Source organism: Cottoperca gobio, chromosome 6 (assembly GCF_900634415.1).
Source record: "Cottoperca gobio chromosome 6, fCotGob3.1, whole genome shotgun sequence".
In the NCBI taxonomy this organism is placed as follows: domain Eukaryota; kingdom Metazoa; phylum Chordata; class Actinopteri; order Perciformes; family Bovichtidae; genus Cottoperca; species Cottoperca gobio.
In genome coordinates, this window is record NC_041360.1 from 16,444,387 (window position 1) to 16,464,847 (window position 20,461).

Here is a 20,461-nt window from a genome sequence, read left to right on the forward strand (position 1 = left end):
CAATAGCTAAGGAATACATCTCATTAGCGTTAGTGAGCCAACAAGCATGCAGCATGCTTACGTCTAATAAGGCTGGCTCTCTAACGTAACACATCGTAGAGGCGGTGACAGGAAAAACACGGCCTTACGCCCACAGTGTTGTAATTTGAGAGGCTTGACGTCAATGTGCGTCACATTGGTGTAAAGGAACTTAAAAAAAAAAAGAAGATTTGTAGCGTAATGTGTAATCTTCTAATTTAATTTTGTCCCTAATATATTTCATTAAATCGGTATCGTTAAAGAACCAGTATCGAAGTCATGGTATTGGTATCAAACATCTTTTGTAGACAAATTGTCATATTGGAAACAGGCAGTTCACGCTTGTAATAGTGCACCCAAACAAAAGGTATACAATGCATTAAACATGAATATTGTTCAGCTCTAATAACCAAATATTTCCCAGTTAAGAATATAAAGAAATAACATTTTATTTTTGAATAGCACAATCTTATTAACATCTAGTCTACCCTTGTTTTGTAATTCTACTGCTAATAACAAAGACAGGCAGACAGACTGCATGCACTGGGGGAGTACATGCGTATGAAGGCAGGCAAGCATGCAGGCCGTCAACGAAATGTGCTCTCCTCTGTTCTATAATAACTGGACAACCCATCCATTTCATTGTTGCCTCTCCGCAGATCTCTGACAGGGAGTAGCATCATCCGATTCATTGGCAGAGATGTGTGGGAGAGAAAAGAACCTGCCAACCTCCACATCCAACTCGGGTTAACAAGACAAAAAGTTTCGCTCCAAAGATCTGTAGGAAAAGAGCCCATGGTACTGAGCGCCGTCTCTGCTGCTCTCTCTTAAACTTCTGCATCTAATTGTGAAGCTGAGCACACAGCTGTGACACTCCAGTTGGATACAGATTCTTTAATCTCTCCTTTTATATGACATCGCCACGTAATCTCCATCTAGCTACCCGGGGAGCAGCCAGAGAGGCAGGAAATGAAATCAATGCTGTGTCTCTGCACTGGGTGTTACTTCATTAGCATGGGCACTACAGATGTAGCAGTAAATCTGATTTATGAAGGGGCGACAACAAAAGCGCCACAGACAGACGCATGGATTCATAATCACAGATGATAGGGACACCCAATGTCTGAAGTTTCACCACAGCGTTACCAATGTTTGACAAAAGGGAACAATTTCCTCTATATTGTACTGTGCACTCTCCTTGCTGCTGCTGCGGGTTTGCATTTAAATCCAGAGTCACGTTGTATGAAATACAATTAGAGTGTGATTTTTTTTAAGCTTAACCGATTTTCATCCCATAAATATCCTTACTAAAAGTGAAGTGTTTAGAAAATCAATTTAACTGTAAACAGAAAAGGCAGGTGAAGTATGACCTCCAGCGAAATCCACGAAACATACATGACACAAAAATCTATTATAATTTCAGTGCTTTAATTTCCCCTGTAGGTTATTTTTCCTCTCTATAAACGTGCGTCTGTTTCATTATACTGAGCATAAATTGCACTGTGGCTGTTTTTAACAATAAACAACACTTTACTGTACATAAGGCAGCAACAGTTAAGTAAACTGGGTTTTTAATTGGGTTCAATTTCTTTGCAACATTCTCATCACAATGTTAATATGTGAGCTTAGTATTTATGGCAGTGTCACATTTTACAATGTTTTGTTCTAATTACGTGCCAACAATATTCCAGTTATTCTATACTGTAAATCTATTATAATATCCTCAAAAAAAGGTCAAATAAAATCTATACAGACCCATCAAAAATAACAGAATCCAAACAAAACTATTTTACCAAACTGGAGTCTAGTAAATGTTTGGAGTGAGGTCACACATATTGTTATACTTCATCAAATTTAAATATAGTGCTCTGGGGAAAAGTCATCAGCCAACTTCCTAGTTTGAACTCTTCTTTCATTAGCGAGCAAAGCAACCTTGTGGGGTACATCTGGGCACCAGCTGGTGGGACCACGACCTTTAGAGGTCAAAAGGCTCCAAGCCTTGTGGAGTGACGACATTTAATCCTATGGCAGCTATGGAGATGTTATGGAAAAGTAAATGGCTATACAGTTGGCTGCTTATAGGAGAACCATTGATATACTCGCCCTTCCCCATTTCTGAAAAACAGAGATTCCAAATGATTAGTTGCACACTCCCATGGGACTAAGACGCTAAGGAGGGGGATGTGTAATTCAATTAGTCCCACAGTTCTGCACCAAAGGGAGGCAGACAGATCCATCTCATTGAGACAACCAGGATGTGCAGGACTGGTGCATGCACAGAAGATATTGGCAGCGCATCATTAGTGCTGTTTGAATTAAACGTAGTCTCACTCACTAAAAGACTGCTGGGAATAAATAAACCTGGGAATCTCTGCACCAGCAACACCAAGAAGTTCCTCCTAAAATGCCGTTAGCAATCCTTATCTACACAAAGTGTGGCTGAACGAGGAGGGCTTGCAGGCTGAAGCTAACGGAGTGCAGAGTGAGCCGCCTTACATGACAAGCCAGCCACATTCTGAGCAATGCCTCTGAGCTTGTGCCATGTGTCGAGGATGCTGTCTCCCACTGAAGTTGCATACAGATCGCCCTTTCAGAGCACAGCCTCCTCCGCTGACTCTTTGTCCCACCTCCCAGTGGGGAATTTATAAAGCTTCACAGTGCCTCACTCCATGAGATTCCTGTAATTTATGACAGGCTTTTCCCAGGCACAGAGAAATCAAATCAAACTATAAATATAGTGCATGTTTCCCAGCATGAGCTCTTCACATAGACCGTAAATCACAAATATAAGAGCCTGACAGTCATTAAATAAGAGCATCAATAATCCTACACGTGGCATCGCTACATTTGATTTTGAAAAATCAAAAGGGAAGAAAGCATGGATAATGGATGAGACACAGTAGAAACAAATCAGAGGAAATTAAGAATTACCAGAGGCACCAAGCTGCACATCAGCCACTTCATACTGCAAAAAAAAAAAAAGGGAAGATCCCCAGCCGGGATCATTAGCAATGGAAGGACCTTTGACATCAGGCTGGCACACACACTTGGCTATGTTATATGACTCCATCCCAGCCAGATTGGAGTGAGAGGGTGTCATCTCGTGGGTATAGCCTCGCAGGGGTAGCATATCCACTGTGGGTGGGCAGCTACTCTCTATTGGCTGCAGGTCCATCAATCTCCTGTCTGGCGAAACTGAAGACTTGACAGAAAGAGGAGCAAACAGCTGCCATATAGCAGACCGGACAGATGGTGGTGGTGGCAAGAATTTAACACGGTATCATTTCAAACCTGTACACAGCATCTCCATTTGGGAAAAGAAAAGATGTCTGCAACTTTTACACTTTTCTAATATGAAAGCTTTACAAATGCACTTCTTAGGCTGTGTTATGTATTGTTGAATTTTACATTATCAATTATTTTAGAAAGATTTGGAACAGCACACGGTCTGCACTCCTAGCAAATTATTCACATCTATGGAGGGAAAAATGTTTTGATGTTTTCTTTAGGAAAATGAATACTGCTTATTGTACAAGAGGCTTTTGATGATGACAACTGTATGCAAGACAAGATCCTTCTTAGCAGTATTTCTTGTCCTAAAACATCCCAAACATTTGTCATGAGTTAATACACAGTATTCCTCATTTTGCATATACAGAATGAACAGAAGATGGAAAGAGAGTTTGTGTTTGCACTGTGTGTTTGCGCAGAAGGATGCATGTTGCTAGGCATGCCATGGAATTAGGTAGTATGCGACTGCACAGTGTTCTTCCAAATCCAAACAATATCCACTTCACCTTTGACAACTGCATTGGCAGAAATTGCTTCAGTATTTCATGGGGGTGTTAAAAAGAAATCTAGCGAGGTGCCAGCAGCACTTCAGCTGGAAATATTCAGCTTCTTCCCTGAAGAAAGGGCTCAAATTTAGACAAAAACGTGATTCAAGGTGCCTCCAGATGCCCACATTATACTTGGTGCCAATTTTAACTTGTGCTTATATACTAAAATGATTAACCTTTACAATAATATGTATAAAATATCCCTTCTGCACTGGGAAAAGAATATTCCTTATTAACATCAACCATATAAGTAGCACACAAGGCTGCCTTTTTTTGCTTGTCGTCTGTCCACACAGCAAGGCACATTAAAAGGTTTGCAATCAAAGCTACTAAGCCATTATTGTTGTTCAAGTAGCCACTGTTTCATCCAAGTAATACTGCATGCAGTTATTAGCAGTCCATATGTTGTGCTTTCACGAAATCCAAAAGGAGCAATTCTTAGAGCTTGAATGCTGCGAAAGCCAGCATTGAAAACATGCAAGCACATGCATAGAGCAGGCAGATAATGGTTGCTCTATTTAGGGCATTTTCAAGATGTCTCATCTTACATAAAGCTCTGGCCATTCATGTACGGCTGCATTGAATAGGCAGGGCATCATCGGAACAATGACCACTTGCTTTGATGACTCACTAACTTTGACAACATGATTCAGAGCTGTGGATTAAATGTAACAATGCTTCTTAAAAACAACATGATTATTCTAGCGAACACCTGTTTTATCGTACTGCACAGGTTCACAAGCAGGTTGAACCAGTGTCACAACAGAATAGCCACAGCGAAGAAGTAAGAGAGCGTAATAGAAGGGAAACAATCAAAAAGGTAACGCACGCAATGATACGATAGGCTATTAGTGTTGACTGTGCCATCAGCTCCGTGAGCCTGGAGTCTCTTGCTTTCCTCCACTGTAGAAGACTCTCGTGCTGGAGATGAATGAATGCTAGCTTCTCCTTATTTCTGATCTGTAAATGCTATACTGATTTTTGCACAACATCCAGGAGGCTTTCCTGAGAAACAAAAGGTGCAATGCAGCTTCTCGGACACTTGCATTAGATGTCATTCAATATCACTAACAGGTCAAGATGTGTGTGTGTGTGTGTGTGTGTGTGTGTGTGTGTGTGTATGTATGTATGTATGTATGTATGTATATGTATATATATATATATATATATATATATATATATATATATATATATATATATATATATATATATATATATATATATAATTAAACAGGTTTAAAAAATTAATTAAAAACATACTGAAAGATGAGTGCTGACACAGATACAGGAAATTGAACACAGCTCATCAGCTCTCATTTACCCAGACAATGCATGTTCTGAAGAAAGTCAACATTTATATTCAGCTCTCGTTCGGCTCCAAGAACGACAGCGTAGCGATAAACAAGGTTACAGTATGAATCAGGATTTTGTATAATTAATGCCTCACTTGAATTAAAATGTCCTCTTTTGCTAATGATTTTGTGCCATCTTGCCAGGTGACCTTATTCCCACAGCGACCATTTAGAATTTGTGTCGCGCTTGACCCAGAGGATCAGCATAACAACTAAAGGTTGAATCAACACATTCATGAGGGCAGATGAATGTAACAGTTATAAAAATGAACAGATGTTAGATACTGTACTTATGTGCTAGTGTATAGCTCACTTTCAAAAGTGCTCCCAGCGCCTTATGCTGCATTTGAGTAAAGCTGCAGCCTGAAATAGTCAAGTAATTGGTCACTAGGGCTGAGTATTGTTTGAAATCTTTTGACATCAGTGCTCATCTCTTTTCGATACCTTGCTTTCAGAAATGTTCTTAAATAAAACACTCTTTTTACTTTCAAAAGAAGCCAAAGTGCTCATGTGTTAAATGTGGTCTAAAAACATCAGCAGCTTAATTAAATAGTCTACATTAAATGTTATAATAATTCTGATTTCAACAAGTAAACAAAATAACAAATATCACCTGACATTGATACATACATTCACAAAATGTGGTCCAAGTTCAAAATGGTCAATGTAAGAAAAAGCTTTATGAAGAATACCAATACAAATCATGCCATGGTCGCCTGAGTCAACTTTATCATTCCATCTCCAAAAACAGAGCAACGAATGTAATCCTATCTATTGCCTTGCACTGAGGGTAACCAGAGAGTCCCTCTGCCCTTAACACAAGGTCACTGCACTGCTGAGGAGCTGAATATCCAAGGCAAAAGTAACACAATCACTTATACAGTACAGTATCAAGCTGCTAAATGCACTTCCGGGCCAGGCCAATGTGAAATCATTTCGACAAGAGTGCGTTAGAGCAGTCCACAGTTCTTCTTTGAGACTTAAGGTGCTGACACTACATCGCCCCTGAAAACACACACACAGAAACAGAGAGAAAGAGAGAAAGAGAGAAAGAGAAAGAGAAAGAGAAAGAGAAAGAGAGAGGAGAGTTCTCGCTCGGTCAGCAGCCCTCGCAGCCTGCAGAGGATCAGAGCAGAGGATAGCAGTACTTTCAGTGCTGCTCTTCACACAGGAGAGTCCTTCCCCTCAGGCAGTCACAAAAACGGCCTGACAGCTGCTGTACACACAAAGGACCTGACGGCCCTCAATTAACCTTGATGCGAAGCCACCGCCTCATCAATTCTCCTTAAAACAAGATGAACGGTGCCATTCAACAGCAGTATCATTTTGTTTACTTCATTTGTCTGTTATTCCCTCTCACCTCCGTCCCAGTGCAGCAAGCCCTTTGCTCCCCTTCAGTCTGGAAGTTGTGTAAGCCTCTCAACCTCTGTACATCTCCCATCACGGGCAAAATAAAGACTGGGCTTACTTCAAAACGCTGCTCTGTGATTTTTATCTTTAAGTGAAAGAATTGTGTCATAGGTGTAAAGCCACTCATGATCTCAACATGCAATGATCGTCTGAACTGTGCTGCTACCACTCAGCTGTATTTGGCTGCGATGCATCATTGATGCAGATCGATGCAAATGCCGCCATCACTGGGATCTCTGACCTACTGTCATTGACCTCTTGCTCCTGTGGAATTCTTAGGGGACCCCTGTCAGAAAAAAACCACTCCCAGCATGCTGATGAAGGGGGAAAAAAACCATCAGAGCCTTTGAGAGTGTGCCTCTAATGTGCTTTCTTTGCAAAACTAGTCACAAAAAAAAAACTACCAAATAATAACATCATGGCATACAAAAGCTCTCAACATACACAGTCTAGAGGAGGAATTACATTTCTTCAATTATGCATCATGACACTGAATGCATACATACATGTTAGATGTTCATGTTAGATGGTATATCATACATAGATAGTCCGAGCACTGGGACCTAAAAAGAAGCATGGCTGGTTACAACGAGTTGACACATGCAGCCATTATAACTGAACAAAGACTACACGGTGGTAAATTGTGTTTTATGGATTCTGTGACCATTAAAACCCAAAGCACAGCATTTTGCACTGTAAGAACAGAAGGCACAATATTGACTTAAATAGAATAATGTACACCAACTCCAAAATGGATTCTTGTTGTGTTCACTCAAACGTGTCATAAAGAGAAACATGTCACGAGACAAAAAAAGAGCATTACTTGAGCCTCTCTCCCTTTTCCAGAGGAGGCTGTGTATCACATGATCTTTAGGCACAGGTATCACATGATCTTCAGCACTGATAATCGGTTTGCCTCAGGCAGAGTGGGTCATGTTCCTAATCATTCCAGTCTTCCTCCGTTACATCAAAACTGGGACGGAACAAAATTATGTAGTGTAAATTGCACACATATTCTCTGACACTGAATTCTAATAAGGTCATTTACGCAATGTGCTATTAAAACTATTTAAAACTACTAGAGCTTTTGTCAGATGCTAAAAACTTCTAAACACACAAAAAAGAGATTAGGTGAAAGGTAATAATTAAATTAACCACAATTGAAAAACTTAAAATGTACTAAAAAATGAATAAGCAGCCAGGCAACCAAAGGTAAGTAGGCAGCTATTTCCTTAAGCTGACAGCTGGTGCTCAGAGAAGCCTCAGATCACACCTCTTTTCCTTTATGCCCAATTTGAGACCACGTACCGTGTGCATAACGGGGAAGTCAGACCTGTCATCTGCTGCTTCAAACTGGCATCGCATTTGACCTGCTGATGAGAAAGTGCCAACGGCTGCGCCACTGCCTCTGACCAGAAGCACACCACGCCGGCGTCGACTGACCTACTTCTTGAGTCTGGCTACGCATCACTAGCAAAGCCGCGTCGGAACACGTAAAGTAAATACTTTGGTTAGTGCTGCATCAGCCACCACTGCCATCTTTGAGAGGATTCTGCTCAATATAGTACCACTTCACCTATTGTTCGCTTTTCCACGTTATGCTGATCAGCTGATCTGACCACAAATGGAAACAACTGCTTTCTGCCTTTCAATCAAAAATAAATAAATACATTCATAACATTATAGATATTATTAACAATTCAAGTTAAAAACAGTGAAATAAAACTGCAGTACATGAAAGTGCTACACATTACATGATCAACACTCTGAGCGACCTGTGGATGAACGAACACTGATACGCATTGAAATGATGGCCGACAATTATTAATCAAGCGTGTCGGCAATTTAATCTGATGTGAGATCAACCTTACTTCAAATCTAAAAAGCACATTGGGGCTGTGGTCAAGTGTTTGCTCGTGAAAAAAAAAATGTCCCATCTGCATTATAGCTCTCACATATTGACTGCCTGCCACAGTCATCTGTTGGGGGGAAAAATACAGGAAATTATGAATTCAGATTGATGTACTAGTGGAGGAGTGAGGATGGCAGCCAGTTTATACATATACCTCTTGTTCTATAGAAACAGATTTGGAGGCGAGCCAGGCCCTGAAGAAGCTGCGATCACAGAGAGACAGCAGCGAGGAAACGCATAGGAGAGATCTATTTCATGGGTAAAGACGAAACACAAAGGCTAGGTCACAGCAACAGCATGGGGTGCGTTTTAGTTTCTACCTCATGCATTAAATATGGTTCAACAGTCACACTCTCCAATGACTCTCAGAACCCTTACTTCCCACCCCCACCAGCTGAACATTTTCCTGGGGAATTCCAACCAGGAATGTATTCTTGATGAGCAACTGCAACAGCTGAGAGGAAAATCACACATATACAGTTGAGGCTTTGTCTTTAACAATTGCACTTGTTCTCAACACTTTGTGGATCAAAATACTTAGTTGGAAATGCATGACCTTGTAGAGTTATTAATGGAACAGTTTAAGGGTGCTGTGTTTCTCCCTGGGTTGCACAATTTGAAAGAACACTGACTGAAAGCAGCATCAGAGCATGCGGTGCATTTAAAGACCATGTTTGAGACCTGTGATTCACAGTAAATTAGGCACAGAGTTGAAAGAGTGGACTAAGGTTGTTGTAGCAGAGATACCCTTAATAGCTTCCCATAATACAGAATCACAGTGGTAATGGCCACTTCAATAGCTGGCAATGATTGGGGGAAAGGCAGCGTTTAAATAGCGCTTGGTTTTAATTACCACTGCAAAGCGAAATCGCAGAATCTAACACTTCAAGAGAATAGGTAGGAAGAAAATGTAGAACAATATCTACGAGTTAGTGCTACTTTTTATGTTTAAAACTTTTCTGATTTCTTTTGGCACACGCTCACAAACAGTGCTTTTATAACCTTGGGTCTTGTGAATAGTATCTAGTGTTGCGTTTGATGGAACACTAAGCTTTTATCAGTTGCCACTGGCAGATGCATGCTTCATGTGAGCTTGTGACAGTGGCGGTGCTGTGATCTAATTATATCTGTGTACTGTGGAAAGTGTGCAGTACTCTGCAGATGCTCAGATTAGGAAGGTCTTCTGTATTAAACATGGGCAAGTAAGTGTTCATATTGCAAACCAACAGGTGCAGTGTATAAACAGCGGGATTTATCTTCAGTATTTCCGCAAAATGAGATAACTGAATGTACACACACACACACACACACACACAGACACACACACAGACACACACAGACACACACAGACACACACACACACACATAATCCTATAGACAATCGAGCTCAATTCCATTATAAGGGAAATGGCATTTAGGCCTCATAAAGCCTTTCCAGTACTATGTAATCTGGAGATTATTCTCTATTGGCACATTTTACAAATCAGCATTAAAAACACTTTTTTCTACAGACTATAAGGCACACAACACTACAGATACAAATCAAATATAACAAAAAGTTCCAACAACGTGTATGTCATCATCTAAATCAGAACATGTTAGCATCAATATTCCTTATTGTTGATAACAGAAACATTTATGGCTTTAGTATTTCAATTAAGGTAAAGCAATCCCTTGAGGTCTCATTTCCATCACACATGAAGCAGACCTCAGCGCCAAAGCAAAATTGCACCAAAGCAAAGCAAAAAGGTCAACAAAAGCCTATTTGGTTTTGAGACTGTATGTCGACTGTAATGACTGTACACTTTTCAGAACGTCTCAAAGCAGAATGCAGCCCTCTAGCATTTAATTGATACTTAACATACACAGAGATCCTATGTGGGAATTATACTAATTAATTAAGCAACACTCAGCAATGCTGCCGCTTTAAGGAGCCCATATCAATCCCTACAATGTGGTTGGCGGATGCTTTTATCCTACACTAACTGGTACCACTAGGGAGTCCATTTTTAGTATGGCTACTCCCCATTGGAGCAAAGCCCCTAGCACTCTCAGTGGTGCCTTAATGTATAAAGCCAGCCAGAATCACAGCTGTCTGCTGATACAGCTTGACTCTTCCAGTTACATCACTCGGGCAAAACATGTCACCCTTCAATTTCGGTTTGAAACCCCCCTCACGGCATGAGTATCCTTGAATTGACCCTTAATATCCAAGATGCCTCTCATAGAAAATGCTCAGCTGCTATATACTGAAGTCGGGTGGGTGGTGTGATTTTTTTTTTTTTTTTTTAAACAGTTGGTCAGAACAGCCAAAAGCTTCTCTTGTAAATGAGAATGTCGAAAGAGGCTGACGTGTAGCTAATGTGGTTTGGCATACGAAGTCAGCCCAACACTCATACTAACTAATGTGCTGTATGTAAAAACCAACCGTGGTAAGATATGTAGGGGTGTAATGTGTGGCCCCTTCATCTCCCACACAGTAACATTTAACAGCACATACACATCTGTATGAAGCAGCAGGGCGGCCTAGCAGTAAGGGAGTCATGTCCTTCAGGGGATGCACATCTTCCCTGCTGGTGTCGTGAAGAAAGTATAGCCAGGGTGAGCATGCACTGTGACTTCTGCAAGCAGGCAGGTGTCAGGTACAAAAAAAACAAATTTTCCTTCAGGAATCCATGAAATAGCAGATTTTTTTTTAATCACTGGGCCAAAGGATTAGTGGGCTGGCAATCTTAACAAACTTGAGCAAACTGAACATTATAGAGTATCCCTTGCCTATTCGGCCCACATTTCTGCCAGCCTACTGTAAATCATCAGTGGTTACATCCCTGCATGTGCACTACAGTCCCACATAGCTTTGATGTTAAGCCGATCCAGATAACATTCAGGTCAAGTCCAAGTTACTGTACAGCACATTTCTTTGCAAAGCAGCAAAGATGCTGGAGCTGGGCAGCATTAGTTGCTTATTTTTGCCTACTTCTAAGCACGAAATTCGGCAAGCCCAGATATTTAACACGCCAAACAAGTAGGTCAATTAAATATTCATCTTATCACCTCTTATCTGTCAATGTCAAAAAGCAGTCAGTCACACATTTAGGCGAAGACATAGATTTGACAGGCTTGTAATAACGCACCGGATGAAGCAAATCGACTGGTGTTAAATCAAAAGAAGAGCAAGGAGATGGGGAAGTGGAACACATCTCACTAATCATGTGAAAAGGTCGTCTTGCAGGCTGTTCATATGAAATGTTTCCTGCGCTTCTGCTCAGGCAAACATCGAGCGGTCCGCCTCCCTGTAGTGAGCCCGGTTAGGGAGAAACAGCACCTTGAACAACAGCGCCAGGCTTTGAAAACACACAGGACAATAAGAAATGAAGGCGAAATCCTACCTGATGTCTGTCACTCGTTAATGCATGCGACCTGGCTTGGATGTAGGCTAGGCGACACACACACACACACACACACCGCAAGCGGGTCAGCTCAGCCAGCCTGCCTGCCTCCTCCACGGCATCAAGCCCCTCCTCGTTTTATCGTAGAGTGGAGAGAGATGGGAAAAAAAGAAAAACGACCGCATATCTATGCACCGAGAAAGAAAAAAAAAGGAAGCGGCGTCACAGTCACCCAATGGTTTCTGATAATCATACATGCAGCCAAATTAAGATAGGTTTAAAATCTCAAATGTAGGACTGATTGATACACATGAGCAGTCGTGCGAGATGAAACCTGACAAACGTGCAAATGCATGATGCACGCAAGATGAAAAGATTTGAATGACTCTTATTTTGAAAATGCTTTGAATTTGTGTAGTGAAGTACACCTGCCGAAAGCGAGTCAGCAGATCAACCATCGGTGTAGGACGGTCCACACTGCTGTGCTTTACTGACACAAGATCAGCGGCACATGGAAGATGATGTTATACTGTACATGTATAACGAATTACATCCAGAAAGAAAACATGTGACCTTATGTTTGAAATAATGGCTGTTATGGAGGGGAGGTTGGTTTTTTTTCAGCTAAATGATGAATTCATAAACCATGTACACCGATTCAGTATTTGATGAGCTTTTGATTTGATTTACAGTTTTGTTAATCTTTGTAATAATTAGAGAGCATTTAATTTATCAATCAGACTAATATCTCCCTGTCGGTATATTTTCTCAGTGGATGTACTGATGTTTTTAATCTGAGCAGATACTGCCACCTAATGGAGATGTTCAAGCATTTCTTTGCTTGCATACTTTCCTTCTTCTGAATCTCATAAAATACTTCCTAAAATCTATTGTTGATGGCAACCTGACATCAATGAACTTTGGAATTTTAACCTTTTTCTCGTTCCAATTAGGGTTAGTTACTCTATGTTGTATTAAATAATCCAAAAACTGTATTCATGATTTTGCCGCTTGCAGGTATCGTGCACAAACACAGAGCAGACTCACACAGAGACACTCAGTAGCCATGTGTGTCTGTGCATGTGTGTGTGATCAACATCAGTTTAGATCTTATTTTCAGATAAATAGTTAATGGTTTTTATATGACCGTATAATTTACCTCGAATTCATTATAATCGTACACTTGGTTTGAGAGGTACAAGATGTTTGAGAGGTATGCTTGAATTACTGTTGTGACATTTTGGAGAAACATTTCTGAGAAGTTCTCTCATTAAGGACTCTTTCCTGGTATATCGTTAGCTCTGACATCATTCTGTGCTTTAGTGTCTGCCTGGTAACACATAGTAACCATTTACTCCACTTGAACATTGGCCAGGGCAGAGTGGAGCCTTTTGACAGGATCCCTCCAATTTCCCTTGACCACTTTTCAATGGCGAGCAGAGGAAAGCCAAGGGACAAAAGTAACGGGACTGTCCATGTTGCGTTAGCATCTTACTTTAAACAGACTTAAACAAGCAGAACTGCTTTTATTTTCACTTGCACAGTTTAAGTCTGTGTAAATACGTTTTTTGAGGGGATGATATACAGTAAATGTCAAGTTATAGTTCCCGTGCAGGCCCACCACAATTACTGCTTTTTTTCATGCATTTTGGTGATTATTCATCATACAACTGCTCGGTGTGCCACCACAAGAGGGTAGCATTGACATGACACATTTTCATGAAGGTTGAACGCCGAAGGAGCAATGTTCAGTGTGATTGTACATAAATCAATGTTCTCCTTTTCCTAAAACGGATGTTGGCTTTTCAGAAACCACATCGATAAAGAGACATTATGATCTGCCCTAACGCTGCAGTTCTTCTTTAATGGTGAAGTGAATGAATGAATACAGTCTATAGTCACTATATACTGTATAGTATACACAAACATAATACATATGACATTAATTATTCACTTCCACAAGATCTAAATATATCAGGCTGAAAAGACTGGGACATTTGTATTTAGTGCTGCAAAATGTGTCATGGGAAGTGATGATGCAGCAATAAAGATGTGCCCGGTATTTTAATATTTCTTTAATAAATGATCATATAAATAAATATGTGTGATCTTGCATCAATAAAGTACAGAAATAAGTAGATATACATTAGACTAAAGCCAGAACCAACAGCACATGCCACATTTATTTAAATACTAAGTCTATTTAAGGACTTGAGTAGAAAGTTATTAAGAAGCCTGATTGACATGCAGCTCTAAAGTTAAGCAAGCTTTATCACTTGAACCTTTGCCTTTAAAAAAAGGTAATGGCACTTCAAATGTCCTAAAATTGTTTTGAATCATCTTATCAGATCACCTTGTTTATGTTCACAGAACAAGGTCATACACGCCGAGTTTAATGGAAAACAAACACGTGAATCAAAAGCCTGCCATTTGCTTAAAAACAGCTGTTCACTTATAAAGTATTACCTTATCTCACTACACAGTACAGCGGTTACTACAGGGGCATTGCGCTCTGTTGTAGTTTGGATATTTCCATGGGAACCAGTGGCCAAGGAGAGAGGGAGGACCCTGTTCAATCAGTGCAGGGGGCGTGTGTTACATCCACTGGTTTCCTGCTTCATTTAAACTATCTTTGTCTCTCAAACAGCCACAGATGTGCTGGTCCTGTCAATAGCGTCTCGGAGATTCCTCACAGCAGACTGAACTTCCAGCTGGAGCTATCAGTCCATCCTGTTCAGAACAAGGTTGTGGATTATCCATATCTTCAGAATATAAGGTAAGAAAAGCTACCTGTAAAGTTAATGGATTGTAGATATTATGACACTTTTACAGACTTTTTTATGACTGTTTGATTTCAGAACACAATGCATCAATTTACAAACACATCTTTTTGATTTTTCAGTTTCCTACTGTCTACCAGAGTACCCATGTGGGTGGTGGAGAAGATCCGTGTGTCAGTGGAGAGATCTAACCTAACTATCCCGTCAGCAGACCTCAGCTTTAAAATTGGCGACATGATGTTCGGAGAAAAAGGCGACAAACTCAAAAGAATTGCCCTCTGTCCTAACGTCATCACCCCAGACAACATCCCAGAGTTCTGCATCCCCCCAACAATCCCTTCCTTGCAGGACATGAAGAATACGGAGCACAGCCGAGCTGCTCGAGTTATCAAGGTGCCTCCCTGTGAGAGGATTAGCCCTGAAATAGAGGTGACAAGTTATGAGCACATGAACCCACACATTATCCAGGTGGAGAGTGTGGATGAGAGCCCCTATGATGGCTGCAGCGATGAGGAGACCACCAATGCGGATCCCCATAGCCAGGCTGCCTTGTCTCTTCCACACATGGCCAAAGCTCAGACCTGCTATGGCTTTTGCACCTTATTGGAGAGCCCCCACACCAGGAGGAAGGAGTCGCTCTTCCACTCTGATCCTGGCTCCTCTCCCCTGCTGCTGTCCAGGAGTCGATCAAGCGTGTGCTCCAAAGCCTCCCCCTCCACTTCTCCCTCCTCATTCAGCCTCAACACCCTGACCTCCAGGCTTTCCCCGAGAGGATACACCCTGAATTGGCAGGCCACTATGGACAGCGATACGACTTCCTCTACTGAATCCTCTCCTTTTAGCTCGCCACTGCTGACTAGGTGCCCTGCCAAGTCTTCCCTCTTCAAAGCACTGAGCCATGAACTGCTGTTGTCAAGGAACATGAGGAAGGCAATGGTGTCCAGGAACAATTCCCTGTCCACAGATGAAGGCAGCTCCACAGACAATAGCCCCAATGTCATGAGGAGGGCATCAGATGGGTTAGCTGAAGGCCTGCCCAGCAGCTACAGCCTGGCGCCACCCAACATCTTCCCCATGGACTTGACTCTGCACAAAGAGAGGGTAATGAAGGAAAGAATGGCACCCATAGGGAGAGATGGCAGCCTGCGACTCTCTGCAGAGTACTGCCCGGATAACCAAAGACTACGGGTACGACTGATCAGTGCTGAGGGCCTCTATCCGCTCTCTGTAGACCCCAAGATTATCAACTGCAGCGTCAGCCTCTCTCTAGTGCCCGGAAAAGTCCAGAAGCAACGCAGCACAGTCATCAGAAAGAGCCGTAATCCGATCTTCAACGAGGACTTCTTCTTTGATACTATCTCAGAGGAAGACATCAGCCAGAGGTCCCTTCGCTTTAAAGTAGTGAACAAAATGTCGACCCTGAAAAGAGACTATCTCCTGGGCGACTGTGATTTGCCTCTTTCAAGCATTGTGACATCATAAATAAGTACTTCCTTATCCGTTTATTTATGTATTGAACTATTTATTTTCCTTTTTTGTATTGTAAAATGAGATTTTGTAATGATTAAATTATGGAAAACACTGAGGTTGTTTGTCTTTAATACGTTTCAAAATAAGACTAAGTTTCATGCCATAAATTGTGTATCTGCAGAAAGAGTTCATTTTTTTTTTTATTCAATGCTCAGGGTAAAGTTATTTTCAGAAGAAAATGCCAACAAAGAGTTAATCCCCAGTTTATAACTGCTTATAAACAAACACAAAAAAAACCTTAATATATTAATATAAAGCCTTTTGGTGTGATGATGTGGCTGCAGCATCAGCCGGCCTGAGACAACCACCGTCTCGTATTTCTTCTAAGCCTGTCGTTTTCTTCCTGACCTTTCCAATGATTAAAAATATCACTAGAAACCAGAAACCTTAGAGGGGAGTTTTCACCGATGAGTATGCATAATTTTAATCAGTGCACAAAAGAAGAATATATCCCCCCCGCTGCCCCCACTACGGATACATAATACGTGCTGTTATAGTTCATGAAGACTGAATAACAACTGAAGCTGTTAACAGAGAAACTCACATTCTAAATCTTGACTAGCATGTATTTATTTATCAGATATTTCATACAAGACCAGGCTATGTTGTAGATATTTGTAAAACCTACAAATACTTTGCTTCAGCGATAGATCATTCAATAAAGATTATTTCCTTTTTGATAGCCTCGCATTTTCAAAATGGTACTTTTACTATTTTTACAAAACACTTAATCTAGGCATGACAATGAAGGTGCTACCCTCAGATCTAAAGGAAAATATCGAATTTGAAAAAAGAATAAAAGAATTTGACTGTGTATAACTTCAAACAGGTCTTTTTTCAATCAACTACAGAACAAAACATACTCAATTTATGTTGAAGACAAAAAAACAGCAAAACACTGCAATATACATACATGTTTACTCAACTGACGAGAGCAGGAGCTCTTAATGTAGACTCCAGGCGAGTATATCCTGCTGCTTTCAACAGTAAAGATCAGGCTTAAAAGCCCCGTCTGCTACCATAGCTCCAAGTTAAAGATTAATAGGTTACTCAGGGCTCAGAAAAGCACTGATAGGGGACTGACAACTGCTGGTTATACAGTATGTCAAAACAACATACAGTAATGTGAGGGCATACATAGAAATACCTATTTCCACCAAAGCTATAATAATACCCTTCTGGTAGATTAGATTGGTTTTAAAGCTCAATGTCTGTAATGATGCACGCTTTATAATCCAAATATTTTACTAGATTTTACAGTTTGGATTGTGCCACCGAGAAAAGCCTTTGGACAAATACAGCTCATGATCCACTTTCAGTTTGAACTACAGATTCAGCGTATCCACAAAAACCTGCAATTCCTTCTCAATTGTTTCGATGGAAATGAGGGTTTTGTGTTTCTACAATGCGAGGCCTTAACACACACGCTTTTGTGTCACTGTAATACATGAGAAAATCCCGTTTCTGACAAAGAAACACATAAACAACCCACACAGACAACCTACATGTTTCAACAATACCTCTCTTAAAAGGATGTGTTTCCAGATCCTGTGAGGAGGCGGATACTGTTGGACACTTTTGTATTGAGTGTTGACTCAGCTGTGAAATACCCTGTAATAAATGAGAATTACCCATGATTCCCCTTGCTGGTCAACCACTGATAGGATTCGGAGGGATTTCCACTGATCTATCCTTATTTAAAAGAAGAGAAGCATTGGTTTTATATAGCACATTGGTTACAGCAGCATTAGGGTTTTGATCCAAGCTGGTGCCGCTCATACGAAAGTCTTTGACTGGGCACTGAGTAAAAGCGTCAAATAATTCATGTCACTCCTCCAAAACGGCTACTTCCTGGAAAAGGTGTGTAAGCCTAACTTTTTTTTTTTTTTTAACTGTTCCACCTTGCAAAATGTCCTTCTTTCTCACTGACCTGTTTAACACGCTGTAATATATTTTTGAAGACATTTTTGCCATTTGAAGATAAAAAACCTGCTGCGACATCGACAAATGGAAATGCGAGATTGTGGCTCTGTGCACATGATTTGCAGTGTTTTGTACTTACTGCTGATGACTAGAAGTGATTTCATATTATCTGTAGGAAACATCTGTCTCCCTAAGAGCTGTGCATCATGAATGCAAACGCGCAACAGGGGAAGTGCACTAACTTAATCTCGAGTGTCTGAAAACAGTTGCCTGGTTACCTTCATTTACCAGGATGCCTTTGCCCAGCTAATGCACATTTACAATTTCAAAGTAATGAGCTGGAATAGACAACAACTACATTTAGAAATCATCAGATGTACTTACACTACTACACTTAGATATACTGCCATTCAGCTCTCTCTTTGCTGCAGAACTTATTCAGTGTTCTCTAGTTTCTTAGAATTGGAAAGAAAAATGTTTTTATACCAAGAAATGCAAACTTTCTCCTTCCCCTACCATATCTCACTTACAGCTTCAGTCTGTTTAAACCAGTTTCCTTATCTCAATTTCTGTTTTACCAGGCTCTTATATTGTGCCAAAAGATATAACAGACACCGTAAAATGTCACTGTAAACATGTTTGAGCAATGTAGTCACCAGTAGGTCCTTTATCCCACCTTTGAATGTTCTCAGGGTAACAACTGCTAGAGAACCGGAGTGACGAAGGCTAGTTATCCACCTCCCACTGCAATCAATCAAATGTCCTGTGAAAATGGCCTTCAGATGTCATATGCATGATGTAGTCAGGGCGAAGTATTCTGATGTCTAACATTGATAGAACACTAAGGAACCTCTGTTGTAAGTTGATAAGGAAAGCGGTTGAGCTTATTGACTGCATAAACACAGATGTCCGCATCAAAAGAGACTGTCTTTGTCTTTTAATAGTTGAGCATACTGCATACATACGCCTACACATCATATTTACTTGATACAATAAAGATAAATCCTTTCAAAAGCTGGATTTGATCTGCGGTTACAATATTAAACAACTTTAATCAAATTACCTGATTTAAAGAGGTCGAAATATTCCATGATGTCAGTCGTGATGCTGAGAGTGATTGTTGTTTCAGGGTCATGACATCACTGTTTATGGCCCCACTTTTCAAATTGGTAAACACCTCCTTCAATGTTCTGCTTTGCACCAGATTAGTCATGAGCAGGCTATAGACTTTATTTTAGCTGCGTCATTAGGCTGTGTGAGGACACATCACGTACGATGAAACCAGACCTGACTGAAACAGACAAACACACACACACACACACACACACACACACACACACACACACACACACACACACATACACACACACACTCACACACACACACACACACACACACACACACACACACACACGCACACAGTCTGTAGTATTTAATTTAAGTATGACAATAAACATTAATGTGTTAAGATTATAAAGTGTTTTTTAACAACAAAGTTTTCTCTGCCTAACATTATTGAATGACACAGTCGCAAATATATGTACTGAGATGTACTACTTTGTGGTTTCATAACTCGGAATATTTGATTTGACTCAATATATTCCACCTTATTGACATTACAGAGACAGTTCTGTCAATGTCTAGTGAGTGACAACGTCTTTTTAACAATGGCACAAAATCAATTGATGCACCTGCCTAACATATTGTTAACTGTATAGAAATTCACAGTTTACGATGAGGCCGAGAACAAATTGTGTTGTATCTGCACGTAGCAGAATCATCACTTAGCCTGTGCACCTGTCATGTGTTACAGCACCCACTCAATCATCTCAGACACTGTGTGGAGCAGAGTCCAAGCGTGACCTGTTCAGTACACAACAACCACACATACTGTAGGCTGGACTTCCTGATTATCTGATCAGACTTATATAAACAGAACCGAGGTGTTTGAACTCGCTCAACCCTGCTCCGATACGTACAGTAGGTGCTGGGACTCCACACGAAGCTGTGCCGTGTGGTGGTCTGACCACGGTGGGCAATAACTCACGAGCATGGCTGTTTGATTATTGGGCATCCTGACAGTACGTCAGTAAAAGGTGGAGGCGAGCAATAACTCATCATGAGGCCTTGCGTAACACAGCAATTGTGTGTGTTAATTTCTCAGTTGCCCCCAGTGATATGTCTGGTGACACTTGTGAACATGCTGATGGGATGGTTAAATGCATTCGGACAATCAGGACAGGGCTTTCACAATGTTGTCTGAATAGCCATTAAACAGTTAGGCAAACAGTCTACCACGAAACAGATC

General features: G+C 40.8%; 2 protein-coding genes across 2 annotated transcripts in view; one reads left to right on the plus strand and one right to left on the minus strand.

The window, feature by feature from the left end:
• The window catches only part of tln2b (talin 2b), a 78,941-nt gene extending 66,892 nt beyond the window's left edge, over positions 1-12,049 (minus strand). The window contains exon 1 of the mRNA XM_029432989.1: positions 11,921-12,049. The gene's annotated coding sequence lies outside the window, so the exon portion shown is untranslated. The remainder of the gene's footprint in view (positions 1-11,920) is intronic.
• Positions 12,050-14,424: 2,375 nt separating this feature from the next.
• On the plus strand, positions 14,425-16,282 carry c2cd4a (C2 calcium dependent domain containing 4A). Its single transcript, XM_029434218.1, has 2 exons — positions 14,425-14,696; positions 14,823-16,282. Exons 1-2 carry the CDS (start codon positions 14,455-14,457, stop codon positions 16,180-16,182), a joined length of 1,602 nt encoding a protein of 533 aa, XP_029290078.1. The 5' UTR covers positions 14,425-14,454; the 3' UTR covers positions 16,183-16,282.
• The last annotated feature ends 4,179 nt before the right edge of the window (positions 16,283-20,461 follow it).